A 22,372-nucleotide genomic window follows, 5' to 3' on the forward strand; every position below is an offset into this window, starting at 1 on the left:
CTTTTCTTTTCTTATTGAAAGTCACAGTACTTGATTTCTGGTTTACACCCCCTAGCAAACTATGTAGAGGACTTTTCCTTCATTTTATTTTCCTGAAGTATTTTACTTAATTCCTTTTCAGTAAAAACATTCTCAAAACAATTTTCAAATACTTCATCCACCAAATCTGTTGACAATATCTTCAATGGTATCTTCCTTCTATTTTAGTGCCACAAGTTGCAAATCTGAAATCCCTATTACAGACAAAACAACTAATCTGAAGTAGTTGACTTCATTTGGTCTTTAACCTGTGGGGTATGGATTCGTATTGATTCGACATGGCCGCATATCCAGCATCTGATTCGAACTCCAAGCTCCTCCCCTTACCCACAATGCCCCTGTCTCCTTCCTCCCTTCAGATCTCTTTTGCCTCTGGAAAAGCAAGCATCATGGTCCAAGCACTAGGCTAAGTCTGTGGGTTTTGTGAGTAGACCTTTGGCATTTTTTTGTGTCTCTCTTAACCTTTTTCTCTCTTTTCTATCTTTCTACCTCCCCGTGCAGTCATCGGTTTAAAAAAAAAGTTTTCTTTCCTTCCCTTTACTGTTCTTCTTCTTGGTGTGAGTGTTTGTGTGTGTGTGTGTGTGTGTGTGTGTGTGTGTGTGTGTGTGTGTGTGTGTGTGTGTGTTTGTGTGTGGGCCTATTAGAGCATTGCAGATGCCCCAAAAGTAGGTTTCAGAAAGTGCACAGAGTGTGGCCATAACCTCTCCCCAGCTGATGACCACACTCTGTGCATGGTGTGCCTGGAGGCAGCTCACCTACAGACCTCCTGTTCTATCTGCTGGGTTTAATCCCAGAGCACTGAGGGACAGGAGGGATAAACTTATCCTCAAGGGACTACTTTCCTACTTGGGGAATGTAGCCCCTACACCTCCCTTGTCAGGAGCAGCAGCTGCAACTTCTTCCTCTTCCCTGGCCTTAGGAACTCAAACTCCTGCCAAAAGGTCCAGTGAAGGGGAGAAGTCTAGGAAAGACAGGCCGAAGAGGTGGTCCCCCGACCACTCACCCCCGGCCGGCTGGCCACCTAATGTTAGAGCAGAAGCGAGGCCTGGATCCCCCCAGCTCCATTCCCCTATCTTCTCCCTGGAGTTGGAGGAACCCTAGATCTGGTCACCTGTCAAGGCTTCCCCTCACCGGCATTATAAACTGGTGTTTGTGGCCTCGTCCTCCCACTCCACCCACAGCCACAATGAAGCAGAGATGGAAGAGATGATATGGGGGTATATCCACACCCATATTTAGATGGGGTTCTTGCCTGCCTCTTCTCCCTTTGGAGGGTGGAGCTCACAGCCTTTTTTCATGACGATAACTCCTTCTCTGATCTAGCCTGTGGTTTAAGAGCCCCTGGATCTGAGGACCCTTGGGGTCAAGGCATTGGTGCCAATGGTATGCCAGCCATTGCCTTGAGCATTTCAGATTTGACTGTCTCAGATCTAAGCTCTTGGAGCCGTAGCCTTGGAGTCAGATCTAAGGGGTTGCTGTCGGCTCTGAATATGTCAGAGCGCAGTATTCTCTTTGGCATCTTGGCTCCTGGAGTCTTGGCTCTGACTCCCCTGTTGGGCCAGAGGGGAACGGCTCCAGCTTGTACTTCTCAGGATGTCCATTCCCCTTCAGCCTTTAATGTGGTGGAGAGGGTCCTCTCCGTACCATCAAGACCCTTGACCCTGTCATCCTCAGACTCTGTCCTGACTCCCTCTACTTTGGGTATGATCCAGACCATCTTATCCTCTCAGGGACAACCTGTGCCTCTTTTGCCCAGGAAGCTTCCCTGAGGGAGAGGCAGGACATTGGTGAGTCCTCCCCAGAGAGTCTCACTAAGGAGGTTTCTCACAAACGGACATGTAAAAGGAGGCACCTGGAATCTCCACTGGAGTCCCTCACTGAAGACACTGACTTGGAGGAAGGGGAAGGTTCCCCCCATCACCCCCCCCAGGGATGTCTCTTTTGGAAACATCATGGAACTCCTTTGCCAGAGTGGAGGGTGGTCTGCCCAAAAACCAACCTTGGATGAGTCAGTGTTCCTCAAGGCATTTGCCGTGGGCCCATCTACTTCCTGGGTATCCCCTCTTGTGGATCCGCTTGTGGATGTTATAACATCTCAGGCACAGAAGGAACCGGACACTGTGGAGCCCATCCCTAAGTGCCCTGATAAGGTCCTTAGCCCCCCCTTTGAACAGGACTTGTTGGAATAAGGGGTCCATGTTGGATGCTATGGTGGTGGCAGCCACCATGAAGAAAGAGCTCATGCAAGAGAGCTCTAAGGTCCATCCTCCTGACCGAGAGTCAAGGACAATGGACTGTTTAGGTAAGCGGGTGTACACTTCAGCGACTTTTTCCATCAGAGAGATGAACTATATGGCAGACATCATTTGGCTGCAGTGAGACTTAGTCAAGGAATTGCTGAATTGACCCCAGAGTCCATGTTGGCAGATGGAAAGAAGACGTTCTCCACTCGGATGGCCACTCTCAAGGCAGTGGCTAATATGTCCATGTGTCTTCTCTCCCATGCCATGGAGGGAGCCACTGGGGCAGCCGGTTCTGGCATTGCTATGAGGTGCCACATCTGGGTCTGGTTTTGTCAATTCTTGGAACCCTTTAAGGCATCATTTGCAAATGCCTCATACAATGGTTCTTCCCTGTTTTTGGAAGTCAGTTTGAGAGACCTTGTTCCAGAGTGAGAAGGATGGGAAGACACTGTCTTTCATCGAGATACACTTCTCTGCCCCTTAAAGATCCTTTTCTAGGAATCAGTGATGGACAAAGAAGATATGGCTGCAAAAGTCTCATGCAGTTTCCCAGGACACTCAGGACTCATCTTCCCCCAGAGCCAGAGGAGGTTATGATAGATGCCGTCCTAGAGGCAGAGGAGTTCCGAGAAACTTTGGGTCTTGAGAACCGTTCTTGGACAGACCTGTGCAGCAGCCCTGAAGGGCTGCCTGACTGCTCATCTCTGAAGGCAGTCAAGGGTCACCTATCGCTACACCCAGGGGCATGGGAGTCCGTAACAAGAAATTGTTGGGTGATGCAAATTATATCCAGAGGTTATTCCATCCCATTCATTGAACCCCCACTCCCACCAAATCACCTCCCAGATTTTCCACACCCATGCAATGGTAGGAAGCAGCTCCAGAGATAGACAAGCTGCTAAGAAAACGAGTCATCCAAACTATCTCCATAGGTCAATCTGGATCAGGCATTTATTCCAGGTTCTTTTTAGTGACAAAGAAAATGGAGGGCTTAAAACCCATTCTGGATCTATCCACCTTGAACCTGTCAGTAGCCAAGGCGAAATTCCAGATGGTCACTCTTCAATCCATCCTGCCCTACCTGCAGGCAAATGATTGGATGTGCTCGATCAACCTCCAGGACATGTACTATCATATCAAGATGGACAGGCACTCTTGGAGGTTTCTCCACTTCCGGCTGGAAGCCAATCATTATCAGTTCAGAGCCCTTCCACTTGGTCTCACCACAGCCCCCAGGGTGTTCACCAAGGTGATAGCAGTTGTGGCTCACCTGTGGCTTCAGGGTATTCAGGTCTTCCCTAACCTGGATAATTGGCTCTTCACTGCCCTTCCAAGCATTTACTTTGTTGATTCAGGGATTATTTCCTCTTACTAGCGAAAAGACTGGGCATCACCATCAATCTCAACAACTCATCATTGACCCATGTTCAGATCCTAGACTTCACTGGGGTTTGGTTGGACACTATCCAAATGAAAGTTTTCCTCATCCCAGACAGGGTACACAGTCTAAAGTTACACGTCTTGTATGTCCTTCAAGCCCAAGTTCTGACAGCAGAAACAGTTCTGAGGGTGTTGGGGTCTATGGTGGCCACGATCAACCTATTACCCTTAGCGCGACTCCACATGTAGATTCTTCAGTGGACTCTAGCAGTCCAATGGTCTCTATTAGCTCTACCATTGCCTCATCCAGTTAGTATCTCCCGAGTATGCAGTGATCTCTTTGGTGGTGGATTCATTCCCCGGACCTAGTCAGGGGACGTTCCTTTCTTCCATCCTTTCCCAAAACCACAGAGACCGTGTACACCTCCCAGCTAGGGTGGGGGGGGGGCACTGCTTGAGAAGGACAGTCCAAGGCACTTGGTCCCTATCCAAGGCCAGTTTGCATATCAATGTCCTGGAGATGAGGGAGGTTCTTCTTGCATTGTAGGCCCTTCATGCCCATCTTTCTCTAGGGATGATTGCGATTCAGACAGACAACATGTTGGTAGTCTGCTATATCAACAAACAAGGAGGAACAAGATCTCACCCCCTTTGTCACAAAGCCATGAGAGTGTGGGAATGGGTGATCTTCACCGGCTGTTTCCTGGTGACAATGCACATCCCAAATCAGTTCAACATTCTAGCAGACAGGCTCACCAGATCTATCCTGAAGCCTTATGAGTGGTCTCTGAATCCTTCAGTGGCAGAGCAGATCTTTCTAAAGTAGGGTTGTCCTTGCTGCAATCTATTTGAATCTCCTTCCAGTGTGAAATACAGTGAGTTATTCACTCTGAACCCCCTCAGTGGAAGCCCCCAGAGATGCACTGATTCATGCTTGGCCTCCCAGTCTTCTTTATGCCTATCCCCCCACTGTCCCTCATCTCGAAGTTTCTTCAGAAAGCTCTCAGGCTGGAGAACACTTTGATCTTCATCGCCCCATTCTGGCCTCGCTAAGTCTGGTTTCCCTCCCTTTGGTCTCACCTAGTAGTTCCACTATGGACCTTAGACCTGGTTCTGGATCTTATTTCTCATTCCTTGGGGATTCCTCACCTAGATATGGACAGTCTGAACCTCACTGTTTGGTTGCTCCAGTTCCCTTGATTATTAGGAATCTGTGTTTAACATCTCCTGTTAAAACCATTTTGGTGGTGGCTCACAAATCTTCCACCAGAAAGATATACCATAGCAAGTGGAAACGGTTCTCCTTATGCACTTCACAGCAGGCATTGGACCCCTTTACTGCTCCTGTGTCCACAGTATTAGAGTTTTTGGCGGGGATTTTTCAGCAAGGTGCATGTTCCTCCACTGTCAAAGTCCAGCTGGCCGCAATTTCTAATTTTCATGTGAGGGAAAACATGACTTCATTAACTTCTTCTAAACTTTGTAAAACCTTCCTTAAAGGTGCCTTTCTTCTAAGACCCCCGGTGAAGGATCCTGTGCCCCCATGGACCTTACTTTAGTGCTTCATGCTTTAGTCTCCCCTCCTTTTGAACTTGCAGCTTCGGTAGATTTGCAGTATCTATCTTGGAAGACTGCCTTTTTGGTCACCATTACTTCTGCCAGGAGAGTGTTGGAACTTCAAGCACTATCCATCAAAGTTCCTTACATTTTTCATAAGGACAGGGTTTCTCTGCATACTAACTCATCCTTTCTTCCTAAAGTAGTGTCAGAAGCCAATATTAATCAGACTATCAATCTTCCTGTCTTTTTTCCTAATTTTCAGAATAGGGGTGAATATAAATTACATCTGCTGGATGTGCACAAGCAATTGCAATTCTACTTGCACAGGATGAAAGCCTTTCGTAAATCTGATCAGTTGTTTGTTTCTTACTCAAAACCCTTTTTAGGGAAACCAATTTCTAAGGTAATATTTGCTCATTGGATTTCCAAATGCATTACTTGAGCATATTCTGTCAAGGGAATTTCGCCTCCAGGTCAAGTAAAAGCGCATTCCACCAGATCTATGGCTACTTCAGCGGCCTTTTGGTCCAGGGTGTCGCTGGATTATATTTCTTCTGGAGCTACTTGGTCCTCATCTCATACTTTCATTTCACATTACAGATTGGACATTGTATCCAGGAACAGGGCATCCTTTGGCTCTGCAGTGCTCCGGAATATCCTTCCATGAGGGCCACCCAGGTGTTAGTAGCTGGGGACTCTGTCCCACAGTTTGAAGACAAAATGAAGTCAACTACTTCAGATAAAGAAGTTATGTACTCACCATAATGTTCCAGCTGAGTAGTTGTACTTCATTTGTCTTCAATCACCCCCCCCCCTCCTTTTCCCCGACCTAGTCACTATTGTCCTGGCCATGGATATGGAAGATGAACATCCTAAGAGCTGTCCATTGTCATGCTTTGAATCAGGATTTTTTGGGATGCCAGTGGTGGTAAGGTCTTGTTGGGTCGGGCGTATGTTATACATTGAGCAGCAAACTTGATCTGAAGGGAGGGAGGGAGGAAGGAGACAGGGGCATTATGGGTAAGGGGAGGAGCTTGGAGCTCGGATCAGATGCTGGATAACTCACAGGTTGAAGACAAATGAAGTACAACTATTCAGATGGAACACTATGGTGAGTACATAACTTCTTTTTTGCATCTCTTTAGTTCACTCTTGTTTAGAGTCAGCTAATTGTTATTTGTATAATCCACATTAACCAAGACCCTACTTTCCTTCTGTCTGATCGACAGATCATGATTAACAGTTTCACCACTCATGCTTTCAATCATCCTGATCAACTGCATCAGTTCTCCTCACTCTCCTTCCCCTCTATTTCTCTGTTTTTCCTGGCTGTCTCTGCACCAGGAACAGAAGCAGGAAGTGTTCATACAAGCACATGCACAACGAAAAGAGTAGGGGAATTTCACTGATACTCTCACCAAATTTCTTCTAGTTGTATAAATATCACCTCAGGTCTGCCTACTGGGACTAACCTGGCCAACAGGGGATAAATAAATAAAACAACTATGTTTAGTTAGAGAATAGAACATTTTCAATAGTTATTAAAAAGATACTGCAAATTAAATATACGCAGTAGTGTTCCATTTTCATGGCTGTCCCCTTACCGTCGGTTTGCTTGTGGGTGGGCATGGAGGAATGTTGTAACATGCACCACAAGTTCCCTGTACAGAAAGAAAATTGAAAAATTTAGAAGGCATGGAAATAATTTACTTCTCTTCACCTGAAACAATGACATATGTAATATTTACATTACAGGGAATGAAAGTCATATTTATAAGCATCTCTACCTAAGCATTCATAAAATTATTTCTGTATTGTGACATAAAGTTTTCAATTCAAAAGGATAAACAACGGAGGAAAATCAAAAGGTGGTAACGGCAAAAGCACAAGTCTCACATTACAAACTGTACAAATTCAGAATACAGGAATTTAAAACGCACTTAGATAAATGTGGGTGCTTCTTTGTAAAGACTGAGCTGACATTTTAGCATTTCTGTTTGTAATCCTGCTTCCCTGCTTCCTCATGTCATGTTTAATATACAAGTTTCAGTTTTTTCTTTCTATATTCCCTTACCTCCATACATGTAAAACTGTTTCAGTTAACTGACCTTAACTTTGCACTGCCTTCTGGTATATTTTGCTTTACTCTCTGATCACATTGCTCATTTCCTTTTAAACTATGCTGCTTTATTGTTCTCGCGGTTCTTCGTTTTCAGAATGCTTCATCTTACTGTTATTAGTTCTCCCTTTGAATGCACTGCTATAGCCCACTCTTAACCAGTCTTAGTGTACCTTATCATGGGGTATGCCACTTCCATATGCAGCAGTCTAAAACCTGCCCTCCTGTGCTTCCTGAACTCCACCCTCATAACCATCACCTTCCCTGCAGATGGAAGGCTAAACTTGCTTTAGAATGATCACTGGTAAGCTATGCATCCTGTTCACCACTTTTTTGTCATTAATCTACAGTGCTGAGAAAGGAATATACAACACCAAGTTTATAAATATTAAAATGACATATTCTTCCTATGCTTTGCTGGTTCTAGTTTTAAATGTGGAGATAGTAGAAACGTGCAAAAATGGAAAAAAGAGTTGTGGATGGATGGATAGATGTAAAGATGTAAACATAATGAAACACTATATTTACATTAGTCAGGATGTAAAACATAATGCCAAAACATCTAAAGTTAAGCACATCATTATATACATATATCTAAAGCAGTTTATTATCATTTTACTTAAGTTCACTCAGTCAAATCCACTGTGTGTGAAGTCTGAAAATCAGACGTTGAAAATACCAAATTCAGATATTTCCATTGTACAAATCTCACACCCATCTCAACGCATGTTAAAGCTTGTTCCTAGGTCAAATTTGATATGTATTTCAACTCTGTCTGAATTCAGCAAGTTGACTTTTCATGGATGTGAGTCAATGATACAATCATCATTCGACTGAGAGCGCTTCAGTAAAATGACACAACCTCATAAAGTAGTAGATAACAGTCATTTCTGCTCCTGAACCCCAACATGGGGTTCTACTTTCATGCTCCCAATATCTGACTTACAAGAATGTTGAGAACATGAGGAGTGCGAATGTGTAAGGCACTTTATGGGTCAAGAATATAGCAGGTGTGTAAGTGCAGGGATCGTGATCTGAAAAAGGCATACTGTTAATATGATGAGGCTATATGCTCTGTTTTGGGTCCTCACAGATGCCTTGCCCTGTCATTGATATACCCCTTGGTTTTGGCACTCACAATCTTTTCTTCCAAAAAACACAATATGGGAACTATAACTTCCTCTTGTCAGAATACAGCAGTGGCATTATAGTCACTAAGTGACATTACTTCTGGTTAATTCATGACAAAGTGTGGTTACATCACACAGAGAGACATTGACATAAAGTATACCAATAAGTGAGCCTTATATAAGTTGTTGAACAAAGATACTAGTTATATTTTAAGTTTATTTCACATTATCTAGCAAAAACTGATTGCATATTTGGGTGGTACAGTCTTTCTATAACAGAACATATAATAATTTGAATCAATATTAATATTCTTTCTTTTGTGTACTTGATATAATTTCACGCATTAGTTTGACGGTGTGCACTTGAAAAGCTAACAGTAGACTAGTGCCATTTTTAAAGCAGAAAAATATCATTAGAAAATAATACATTCCTGAAACAATTACTAGTAATATTAACAATAAATGAAAGTACTTTATGAAATATATTGCATAAAGATATATATATATATATATATATATATATATATATATATATATATATATATATATATATATATTTATATCAGATAGCAGTCAAAATCCTCAATGGACTTCTTAAAACATGTCTGGTATTGTAAATATTTTGATATATTGATATTTTTTTGACCATGTGATATGGTATTTTTCTAAAAAGAGATGTATTTCTAATTCATAATTAGTCAGAGAAAAGTTCTCCTAAAATCAGAATGAAAGTGTTAAAACTCAGAATGAAAGCAATTACTTTTCTTATAAAAATAGTTATGCTGGCAGAACAAAAATCAGACTGTATATTTTCATTTAATTTTAACTTATCATACACACTGCTGAAGGCTGAGAAGAATTTTGACAGAGCCATTGTATGTTCGGTTGGTTCTATAACTTGTATCATGACTTTTTCTGCTTATAGCAATACCTTCCAAGCTAACATCAGAATTGGGTTAGACTAATATGACACATTTTGCACATGCCCTTGAAAGAGCCAAGCAACAATTTGAGGTTCTGCTAGCCTTTTATCTAATAAACCGTGACAATGTTTCAACCATCAGTCCACCACCCACAAGGCTGCCATCTCATTCATAAATACAGTGTGGTTACATGGAAAACTGATCATTTAAAACTGTTCTTTTACTTAGCTTACATTTAACTGTTCTGCTCAATTTACCCAGTAGATTTGTAAACCTGACATATAAATTGGTGTTGTCATGTGACATTCACCCTATCTTTTTAAACTTTCTTCTGGTGAATTTCTGTGTTCATTTTCAGATTATACATGAATTACTTCTGTGTATCATTTTAAACTGTCATTACTGTGATGTCAGGTGAGTCATAGAAATAATGAACTGAGGAAAAGGGCAAGAGGCAAGGGGCATATTATGAAGTGGGGCCTGTGGGTAGACTTGGAGAAATTTAGTCCTGAGAAAACAAACAGAAAAGTTATTTTCTTGCAATTTGGCCACATCAACAGAAACCAATATTTTATCAATGACATTTACTGCCAAATTCCACCCCCTCATCTTTAAACGAATCATTGTCTACAACTGTACTACAGCTGATTTTTGTCAGTGAGAGCATTGTTTCTATTTATCAGACCCATGGACCAAACTAGATTTTCCCTTCCTGAGATTTAACTTTCATAATTACTTGCCAGGCCATCAGATCAGGAAAGCTATTTTAACATTGAACATGTACTGAAATATTTACTGCAAACTTCTGTTCAGGTGATATTAGCGGTTCTAGAATGAATTATCATTGTGAACATAAATATACAGTAGAGAAACAAATCTACATCAGCCCTGAATGCTTTAAAGTTAAGAAAGAAGACTTCTGACCCCACAAAAACTGTCATCATGACACCTTGCTACATAACTTTCCTAGATGCATACTAGAATTTCCTTCAGTGTCACTATTGACATAGTGCTCTATTAAAGGCAATGTTTTCATGTAACATAAGCATCATATATAAAAACCTCTAGAAGCAAACAAAACCAACAAATCTGCCACCAAGACAGACATGGAATATGATGCCTCAATCTTTTTTGCAGTTTAACAACTAAGCTTTAAATAAACAGACTTTACAGTGTATATCTTGGTTTAGGAATTATTATTGGTCCTACTGTAGATTTATTTAAAACTTCAGGTAATCAACAGAAATTGTAACATTCAGGGCTCTTTCCTCAATTGACCACATAAGTGGCCTATAAGGCTTTCAGTGCTTAACTCAATACTGACCGGTATTTCAGTAGCAAATGTAATATCACATCGACCACCAATGCTCGGAGGTGTCAGCAAGCAATCAATTCCATATGCAATTCCACCATTGAACTCAATATGTCTTTGTATAATTTTGCATTTCCTTTCATTCAGGTACAGATCACCCTGTAAAACAATAGAAAATGTATGCTTTATGCTTTAACTGTTTAAACATATTTATATTGTTTTATTTCTGTCAAAGTGAAGAATTCTTCAGCATCAATTCCATCAAAATATAAAATGTTAGTGTCCAGTTCCATACTCCAGTCTTTTAATTACATCTTAAATTGCTTGTTGATTGTCCTGTTTCATGTAACATAGAAAGCAATGTGTCAGTTATTTCTTAACCAGTTAACTGTTGGGGTCCATTGTACACACACACACACACACACACACACACACACACACACACACACACACACACACACACACACACACACACACACACACACAAACACACATACAAGACACTCACATAATGGAAAAATAAAAACCTTCAATGTGAAATTGATATAGCTGCATTCTCCACTGTAAGCAATAAAAAGAACTGCTCATATGAAATATGGAGAAAAAAACTCATTGCACACAAAAATAAGTTTAACTGTCAAGATGCCAAAAATGCTTTAGCTAAAATAAGCAAGAAACTCTGGGCCCTGATCAAATCAACCAAAGCCAGATACGAGGTAAAAATAGCCACATTCTGGTAACATAAATAAACTCCAATGAAAACACTGGTTGCAAAAAAAGATCCAAAAATAGGCATTGCTGGTGAAGGTAGATAACACAAATTTATTTAAGCTTGTCTAATGCACAATATAGCTTTTTATCCATGTGCAACAGACTTCATCAGGATATAGAATACACACATCAAATGCTACTTTTAAATTTTTCTCCCCAAACATAAAATACCTGTCATCAAGTCTTAAAGGTATAACTCTCAAATAAAACTTTCCAAAGGTATTTTATATATATATATATATATATACATATATAAATCAAAAATGTTAAATATTAATATATAAAATTCAGCTTAGTTTAAATAACCAACCTAGCATAGGTTTATTTTATAATACAACATAAAAAAATGTTTTATTCCTAAAAAGCACACAAAAACAACAAGATAGAATGCTAATATTTATTAGCCCTTTTTTGGCACTGGAACTAGGGACATGTTGTCATTAATCCCTAGGCAGTATGTGGCACCCAACTTTACTTGCCAACACAACTCCTTTGTTAATGTTTTTTGTTACAGACACTCTATTAATTGTTCTAACTAGAAAGGGTTTTTATTTTGTATATTAGAGAATGTAACACCTAACCCAACAGGGGAGCATGGAAAGAATACCTGGAGGTACGGGAGTTGTGGTAGCAAGTAAGAATAAAAATTAGGTAGTCAGAAACACACATGCTACGCTCGCTACATGTACTATGCACCTCACACATAGATTAACTTCTGCTGAGGCACTTAAATGTAAGGCAATATCAAAATACAGATTATTGGGGGGAACATGATATTAGGTTTATTAGTAGTTATGGATGCAATACTTCTGGCTTTATAGATCTAATACAAAAACATTGCAATGCCTTACTGCATATGACAGGTTATGTGATATTTTGACATCCAGATGCCTCTTCACATTCAGAAGCTGCAGAATATTGGGTGGCTTTTTTAATCATTCTAACAACAAAATCCACTGCAGGTATTTAAATCTAACAAAGATGGATGGGAGCATGTTAACAGGCTGTATTCCTTGTGGTCATTGTACCTTTTGTAGATATGTGTTGAAGAGTAAATAATTTACCAGCAGGAATATTTCCAAGGTTTACAATATTTACATATTTGGGAATTGTAGCACAGATTGGGTCATTTATTTAGCTACATGTACATGTTCTGCCTTCTATGTGGGGCAAACATCACATCTGTTTAGAATGCAGATTTCAAAGCACTTAAGTGATATCAGAAACAAACAAATATCAAATGCACTCTATAAACATATTATAAAACATTCTACTGCACAATTCATGCTTGTTATTATTGATAAAATTGTAGGGAATACAAACCATAAAGCGGGTAGGCATGATATATTAAACAAAAAGAAAATAATCTGATCATTAGACTTGGAGGATTATTTCCCCAGGTCTTAATGAGCATCTTTAATTATTTAATTATAGCAGGAATGGGCGGGACAGGTGACTATATATATTGTGTTGAAATGCTTTATTTTAATTTAATAATTTATTTATAATGCTATTGTGTACACTGATGAAAGTCATAGTGCTGAAACCGGGCTGATTATTATTATGAATCACTGGAATTGAATATTGCACTATTTTTAGTGCTAACTTGGGCTGTTTCAATTATCAATAAATACATTTTGGTTATCTCACATTGGAGTGCTCGCCGACTTTGTTTGTATTTAAATGCAATCTTCCCAAAGCTCAAAGATACTCCATCTGCAAAAATTATTCTCAGCAAACCAAAAACACTCAACAAAAGCAACTCTTAACTTTACAAATACAGCCACACTCAATAGAGTCTCAACCAAAAAAAAGCCCAGAAGGCAAGCCAATGCACTACCCAAGGCTCTAGTCATAGGGGACTCCCCTGTGCAGCATACTGATGCTCCATTCACCAGGCCGGACAAAGAAAATAATGGTTGGTTGCTTATCAGGAGCCAGGATCTGCTAAGTTATGAATGTAGTCAATTCATTGTGCCACAGGTACTAGTATGACTCAGTAATAGTCCATGTAAGTATAAATGACACGAGATGCACTTACTTAGACTATACGAAGAGAGACATTAGGGAGCTCTCAGACTTTGTGTCCCAAGCTGGTATATGCCTAGCACTGAGCAGCATTCTACCTTCACCAAGGATCATGCCAAAGCACAAACAAAAGATAACTGACTTTAACAATTGTCTTAATTTCTGGTGTTATTCTAAGGTGATAAAATATTTGTCAGAATGGGATGATATGGTTGACAAACCATGTTGCTTTGCCAAGGGGTGGTCTGCACCTATCGCCTCTAGGCTTTTGAATATTGGCTAAAACAGTTTCCTACTCCATAGAACCTTTTTTAGGTATTTCCAAATCAACAAACCTTCCAACACAGAAAATCCACCCATGGGACTTTAAAGGTGTTACTGTTCAATGCCAGGAGTTTAAACAAGAAACTGAAATCCATCCATGCTGTTCTCACCCAGGAGAATGCAGACATCTGTGCTGTTACCGAGACATGGTTTAAAGCTACAGGGAGTACCCTGGCAGTGCAAGAGTTTTGTGTCCTCCACACATCTAGACATGGAACTGCACAGACAAGCATACCTCTATGTTGGTTAAAGAGCATGATGTGCTGGAGTTTCTCCATGTACAGATTATGACAGACAATGTCCGATACCATATCCCAGTAAGCTATAGGTCACCCTCTATGTCCTAGGAAACCCAAACCTCATACTTATAGGTACCGGAGACACTCACCATTCACCCAAATGCCATACTCATGGGGAACTTTAATTACTCCAGTATAGACTGGGAATCCTAAACAACCCAAAATTTCCAGGCAAAGAGATTCCTGGACTTTGTAAACACAAACATGAATACAAACACCCTATGATCAGATAGGGCATATGTCCACTTAGTGGTACAAACATATTGGACCTGGTACTCACAAATACTGGAGAACACTGTACCCCATCTAGTATCATGTCCTCTCCGGTAAGGTCAGATAACAAAGTGGTCTCCCTTAAAATAAAATCACTCCTGCAACCTCAGTAAATTCTGTAAGCTTTTGGAACTATTCCAAGGCAAACTACCTTTTATTAAAACATTCCAATCCCCACCAAACCCAGATAACCTAGAAGCTTACTGGGAATTGCTCACAGAAACTCTATATAACTAAGTCAATGGTAGCATAGAGCGGCTGCTGTACCTAACACAAGTAAGCTCAAAACAAATCACCCTGGCGGAATCCAAAATTAAACAGGTTGCACAAGAAAAGAAAAAAAAATCATAGCTGAAATTAAGAATAGTAACACCCAAAAAGATAAAAATCATCAAATTAATAGACAACTAAGAAATATAATTAAGTCCAAGAAAGCCAGTTTGAGGTAAAGATAGCTTCTCAGGCCAAGGACAGCCATAAGGCCTTCTTTAGTTATATTAGAAACCTCCAAGGCAGCAGACATCATTTTGCTGAACTGATTGTAAATGCAGCCATATTCACGGAGATGGGAGGTATAGCAAATATACTGGCTGACAAGTTCAGCTCCAGCTTTACTCACCACTCACTTCCAGCCACCCTCCAGGAAATACCACCTAATAAAATTCCTTCAACTATCAACAGGGAACAGGTCTGAGTTGCGCTTTCTAAGACCAAGAGCACAGCTTCAGTGGGCTTCAATAATATCCTAGGATTCCTCCAAAATAGCCTGAGATATGACCTGTCAGGGCCATTGGAGTCACTATTCAACTATAGTCTCTGAAAAGGCTTTGTGTTACATGAATGGAGGACTGCAACATACATCCCTCTGCACAGGGAATAACCATCCCTTGAACTACAGAACCATTTGTTTGACTAGTCTCATGTGTTAAGCCATGGAAAGAATTATCATGGAAATGATTAACAGTGACATAAGAAACCTTCAGACATTGGACTCTACTCAGTTTGGTTTTTGTCAAAGGCAAGTCATGCCTACTAAACTTGGTGGATTTCTTTGAGTCACCAGGATGTGGGCAAAATGGTACATACTGCCTAACTTGATCTGGATAAGGTATTTGATGCAATACCCCACTCACACATTGTAAACAGACTCATGGAATTAGGCATAACTCTCCATGTAGCACTCTGGATAGCCAGCTGGCTCACAGATATGACCCAGGAAGTTAGGATCAGAGAGAGAACCTCCACAAAGAGACCCGTCACTAGTGGAGACCCTCAGGGATCTGTGCTGGGTTATCTTGTTTTTGGCATCTACTTGTCAAGAGTCAAGGACAATGACAAGGACCTTTAGCTGACCAAGACTTATTTGATTGTACACTAGGAACAGTCATAGAATCCCCCAAGATACTAACATTTTAATGGAAGGCCTAATGGAAACAAATAACTGCTGCTAAAGGTATGGCTTTAAACACAATGCCAAGAAATGTATAATTCTACCTTTTTAGAAGTCGGCCACTCTGGGAAACTACCTCATTGATAAAACACTCCTAAGAGTAGACTCAGTAGTCAGTGATTTGTGGACATACATATACAGGAACCTGGCCTTCTACCAACATGTGTGTAAGGTTGTAATAGTCATTCTATTTCGCTGAACTTCTAAGTAAGGGCATGACATCTTGGTCTGGGAGGTCATCATTTCATTTTATTCGCCCTCATCAAATCTGTCATTGAGTATAACACCCCCTTCAGTATATACCTGACCAGTCACATGCAACAACTGGTTTGTCCACAGAGGTTTCTTACAAAAAGAATACAGGGCATAAACACAATGTCCTATACAGATTGCCTCAAATCCTTCTTTCTATATCTGTTTCCTAGAGATTGCTGAGTGGTAATCTATGCCTGGCCTACTAGGCATCCTTGAATCCTGCTTTGATGGACCTTTTGCATATCAGCAGACTGAACTGCATCAGAACTATAATATCTAAGGACCTAAACTTTGCTTACGACACAAATAGAACATGTTGGAAAGACAGGTATGAATCTCAGAGAATTCTCATCCTCTGGAACTGACTTTCCATCCATGTGAAGCACAGCCCTTCCTAACCTTACTGAAATGTAACCTGGGAAATCTAAAATTCACCCCAGGTCTGTAACCTATATCTCTGATGGATAGAGCAACCATTAAGTCATGCCTTAACATACACCCTTTAGAATAACCTGTAAGGCCCAATAATTTAAATTAATACCTAGCTGTGTGTGTTCGATTGTCAATACCATCCCTGGTGTGAGTATCCCTGGCTCTTCTGCAGTATGAAGACCAACTTCCCAATGTTGTGCCTGATAAAGTTTCTTCAGACTGCAGGCTGGGTCATGCATCTTGGAGATCTCAGCCTTCAAGTGCAAAGTTTTATAAATCTGACACATACTTTAATGAATATTTACATAAAGCAAGTCCTCTGATGCACACAAACACAGAATTATTGTGGGTCACACTGCTTTATAACCATTCATGCAAAGTGACTGAATAATACCTGGTTAGACATCATTGCATCGATTCTTGAGGCTAGACATGCATTTGCCTATATACCACTTGTCTCTGTAAAACATTTAACAGTAAAATGCTGGAAGCCTGTAATTGTGGCGATTGTTGCTGATCTGCTTTACAATGTGCACACATATATGCATTGATGACCTGCATACGTGGATGCACGTGTGTGTGTGTGTGTGTGTGTGTGTGTGTGTGTGTGTGTGTGTACGCACGTGTGCTCATGCGGTAATGGGATTATATTTTGAACCAAGGCATACTTTGCCTACTTTACTACAAAACAGAGTTATTACAACATCTTTTATATGTGATATTTCTTAGTATAACAAATCAACACATCAAAGTACATATTATTATATTGTAAAACATTGCTTCTGAATAACTCTACTTACAATGTTGTCCTTCTTTCCACACTCAGCAGTGAGATTTGATCCTTGGAATGTAGTTAGTGAATTGGTGTTAGGAAGATCTGAAGCTGTGATCTGGGAATAAGACATTTCAGAATTAATACTGCAGAGTGATAAACTACCAAACCAATAACCAACCACAGTGTTTAAATAGTCATACACTATGTCCTGACTTTCAAAAAGCTCACTAATTTGTTTGATTATACATAAAGTAATGAATGGTCTCTTCTGGGCATGATATATCCTAGAGCATGCAGATTTTTTTTTTTTTTTGCATTGCAGTGTATCCATGCACTTACTCCCTCCTCTTCCAAGAAAAAAATAGAGCAATCAAAGGTATTAAAAGACATTTCCTCAAACTCCATATTGTCTTCTTGAGTGTATAATGATTTAAAAATAATTAGAAACCCAGCCAGTCAACTCATGGCTAAGTGTTTCTTCAAAGTGCTCCAATGGGAAAAAAAAAAAAAACCTGCCATCAAATTGAAAAGAAAGGCACAGGTGTGATTAATTACTTCAATGGTCAGTACACAATGACACCTTGTCTTTTACGGAGTTGACATTGTTCTTGTATCAGATTTGATCTCTGTTTTATCCAAATACTTGTCTTTGTTGCAATATGCATTTAAAGTGAATTTTAAGCTCTGGTATGCATGATATTATATTACATCATATCATATCAGATCATATCTGTATAGAAACAAAGGAAATGTGCATTAGTGAACAATGCTCATATGCATAATCAAGACTTGTGCTGTTATAACCCAGTGTTTGTTTCCTATCGTAATTATTCCACTGCCAACATACCTGCTAGTATTCCTGGAAGAACAATTTCTATGGTACTAGCTACACAGATTTCATCCAGCAACAGAGCCCATGGTTCATAACTGCCATTTTTTGTTACAAGTTTGCTTATAGCTTAACATCCATGTTTGAGACAGCAGAACCCAAATTTTGTTTTTTTACTCTTTAGGACACTAGTATTGTCATTAAGTGAGCTAGTTTCACCTGGCATCTGCAAAACAGCCTAAACTTTAAATAAGGAGGTTATATCATCTCAGTTTTACAAATATCAATACACGGTTGTGGATGCATTTTACTTGCATTTGGCACTGTTATAAAGCTGCAGTAAATAAGTACTGAGTTTACAGCACAAGCCACAAATAATCTCCAGTCAGGCAGGCTTTCTCGTGGTCTGAAGCTTGGGCATCACATGACATTTCCTCATTTACTTGTTTCTGTACTAAACCAAATGGGGAAATTCAAAAACAAACAGCAACCATTTCTGTTTTCTGGCATACTGAAGTCCCATCCAATAACTGTAAGGAAACTACAGATTATGCTTCAGTCTTTAAGACAATATAATACACCTGTGCTGTTTGAAGTGTGCATTTTATGTTTCACAGGAACCACATTCAGAGTCTTTGTCAGACTGGAAGTTTCTCATTATGAACTTCTGCCTTTCTGTATACTGACTTTGGGGATGCAGGGTGTGGCACTGTATGATCTGAAAGAGTGCAAACATATATTCCTATACAAGTCACTTAACTATCTAGTGATCCTGAAAATCCTTACAAATGAAAACTTTGTGCCTCAGAGGGACATTCTTGATTATAAAAACAATAAGTAACTCATTCATTGTGTAGCATATGGACTGACAAATAAAGTAAAACAGAAACTACAATCTTGGCTTTACATTACCTTGGCATCTCTAATGATGTGATACTTTAAGTATTCTTGGAGCTGTTTCTTGTTGTCTTTGTTATATAGGAAATCTTTCTGTTCTTTGGGTAACGAGTTGATGACCTTATCTGTAGGCCAGAAAACAGTGACTGGAATATGAAGAGGATTAGTAATTTCTTTCAGCAGGTCTGCATCCTGAAAGAAGAAAGGCAAAGTGATATACATATCAACTAGCCCTCGTGATATCCAGCAAAGCAGTACTAGTGTGATAGTATCAAAATATAATCAGTACCAAAATAATTGTATTTTGTTGAAATTCTAGAAACTGCACACATGGGCCTGTATCACTTTATTAAATAGCTATTCAACGAACAGGCATTTGTCAAACCCGTATTTGCCAAAGCTGCTTTTCATCGAACAGCAAATTTTAAGTGGGAGAAATCATCAGTTGGTCAACCAAGCCACCGTAAAAAAAAAAAAAAAAATGTAAAACCTACCACACCCCCCAACTAAATATACCAACTCTGAGATCACACTACAATGGGGAATAGGGTGAATTCCAGATGGTGGCCAACTGCTGATTTGCCCTAGTTAAAATCTGCTGTTCAATGAATAGCAGCTTCGACAAAGACCCCCCCAACACACACACATGTACAAACAAACTGTGTATATGTTTATACACCAAGATAGATAGGTAGATAACTGGAAATATGTTCCAGGTGTTCTTTTATCATGTTTTATATGTAGGTAGATAAAACGGCAGGCAACTATCATTTTGAAAGTATTTCTTTTTAATTATACCTAGTAAGGCTGACAGGTGAAACAGTATAATGCATGCCTACACATACTATATACTTTGAACAGTATAATGCATGCCTACACATTCTATATACTTTGACGAAATAAACCTTCCAGTAGCAGTTTGTCATATTTTTTGCTTTATTTTTGATTTACTTTTGGCATCTGTTTGCAGATGAGCAAAAGTCTTATTTCTAATAAACACATCTATAACTATAACTATAACTAAATCTATATCTATATCTATGTATATCTATATCTAAATCTATACCTATATATATGTAAGTATGTGTACAAAGAGCAGGAGAGAGAGAGAGAGAGAGAGAGAAAGAAAGACAGTGAGGGGGCTGAACAATTGAAAACATTCATCCTGTAGACTGCATCCTTTAGGCTATTTTAATAGCAGTTTTATTGTACTTTTTTATTCATTTGTATTACAGCTGCAGATTTCTTACTGGATTCATTAAATATCACTGCTCTGTTTGATTAAAAAACAAAGTACAGAGAATAAATACAATGATATGATCATATTCCCTTTGGCAATGTCAGGGAAGAGTAATAAAATAAGAGAACTTTAGCAAAGACAATCTGCATCTCAGTCACCAAGGTAATCACTGTGTGGAGACTGCATTAACTAAAATCATTAGCCCTTTTTGGGCTTTACCTATGGAAATAAAGCAAACATTCAAAAAATACCCTGAAGTACCTTTTGACTAACTATAAAAGCCTTAACTATAAAATACCTAAGTTGGCAGGTAGGATAGCAGGGAAGGATTATGATGTCTGATTCATTCTAGAAACTTGTACAGTTCTAATGCCAAACCAATATCTATTCCAGGATACAAAGGACATCATGATTTCAGAGTAAATAGGAAAGTGATTCGCGGGGGGGGGGGTATTTCCATTTTTATCTCAGTTACATCTTCTTGTACCTTCTATGTGGAAGACTAATCAGAGATTCTGGATGTAAGAATTTCTTCAGGTGAATTAAAAATTGGGTCTTTTATAGACTCCCTAATATACCACCCAATACAGATCAGAAATTAGGTAAATTTAATATTGTTTCTCATCCAAATTTGACATTATAGTAGGAGATGGCAACTCATACAGTGTTGATTGGAATGTCTCAGCAAAGTGATCTCCAGTCATTGATAAGATCATAGAATGAAGTATCAGGCAGCACCTTATCCAAATTGATAAAGAAACCACAAGGGAAAGCAATATTCTGGAAGTAATTTGGATCAGTCAAAAATTTATAACATCAATTTCTTATACCAAACCAGAATTAGGGAGGTCAGATCATTTATGTCATCTTTGAGGTTGCAGTGGGTAAAGAAAGAAGAACTAACAAGACAACAACCATGAATAAATTCTATAGATCTGATTTTGCAGCAATTAGTTCTAAACTACAAACACAGAACTGGTAGCTTAAGTTCAGGGATAAGAGCATTCAGGATAGATAGTCAGTCTTTTACAACTATATATATATATATATGATCTCATAGATAATTTTGTTACAGGCAATAACCTTTAAGGTGTTTTGAAAAGGTTTCTCTATTGTGCTCAGAGAAGTTAGACCCTTACAAAGCATGAAGAAGAAACGATGGAAGACTTATAAAGATTTACCCATTTACCCATAAATAAAAATAAGCCATGTTATAATAAAAAAAGTCCATTTCATAAATTGGTTTAACAAAGGAAGAGTAAGGACAAAATAAACCTAGATGGAAATGTTAGCTGTCACAACAAAAACACTGTTCATACATCTCCATGCATACGGACAAGGATACCACCTTTAATCCAATGGTCAGACTGTGTGATACCTACATTAAAGAGTCATTAGATTTGGTAAATATCTTTGCTAATGGATTCTTTAATAATCATTTGGACAATGGGCATGTTTATACTTCTGACTTGAATTTTTTTAGGAACTGTTCTGCAATTATAGCAAAAGCTAAAACAAAAATATTAAACGCTATCAAGTCCAATTCTGCATCTTGATGGCCTGAATAGTTACTTTATAAGTGGTATATCAGGCAGTTTGCATGTCTTTTGGCTTTGTATCAAAGATCTCTTGCTGAAGAATTTGTGCCAGATACCTGGAAAAAGTAACATTTAACCTGAGTTGCCAAATAAGTTCTTTCTTTAACAAAGTTAGCTTCCAATTATCACCTCTGGGGATCTTTTTAATAACGTCAAGAATATCAAAGTAATAACCCTCGTTAAATTTTCCAAGCTATTCAGGTTATTACTTTGGCATTCTTGAAGTTCTCAGGTTAAATGCTACTTCACCCCCAGGTTTGAATGAATATGTGTTAGTAAAACCTGTACTTAAAGAAAAGGCTGCTACTATCAACTAAAGTGAATTATTCACTATGTTTAGTATTTTTAAAGTATTTTTTCAGAAAAAAAGGGGAAATGATTAACAATTTAATTGTACAACAGGAAATTAGGATGTGTATTTAATGAAGGGAAGTGATTTTAAGTTTTATGTGAAGGAGTCTCTTGTCTGAGACAAAAGTGCTCAACTTTGTTGGT

At 39.1% G+C, this 22,372-nt stretch overlaps 1 protein-coding gene across 1 annotated transcript in view; it reads right to left on the minus strand.

The window, feature by feature from the left end:
- STAB2 (stabilin 2) overlaps positions 1–22,372 on the minus strand; it is a 922,612-nt gene that overhangs the window by 262,163 nt on the left and 638,077 nt on the right. The window contains exons 51-54 of the mRNA XM_044087850.1: positions 19,055–19,231; positions 17,339–17,428; positions 10,719–10,865; positions 6,827–6,883 (exon numbers count right to left, since the gene is read on the minus strand). Of these exons, the coding sequence (XP_043943785.1) occupies positions 6,827–6,883; positions 10,719–10,865; positions 17,339–17,428; positions 19,055–19,231 (471 nt within the window). The remainder of the gene's footprint in view (positions 1–6,826; positions 6,884–10,718; positions 10,866–17,338; positions 17,429–19,054; positions 19,232–22,372) is intronic.

The sequence above is a fragment of the Protopterus annectens genome, chromosome 11.part0 (genome assembly GCF_019279795.1).
Source record: "Protopterus annectens isolate FY-2018-M chromosome 11.part0, PAN1.0, whole genome shotgun sequence".
Classification (NCBI taxonomy): Eukaryota; Metazoa; Chordata; order Ceratodontiformes; family Protopteridae; genus Protopterus; species Protopterus annectens.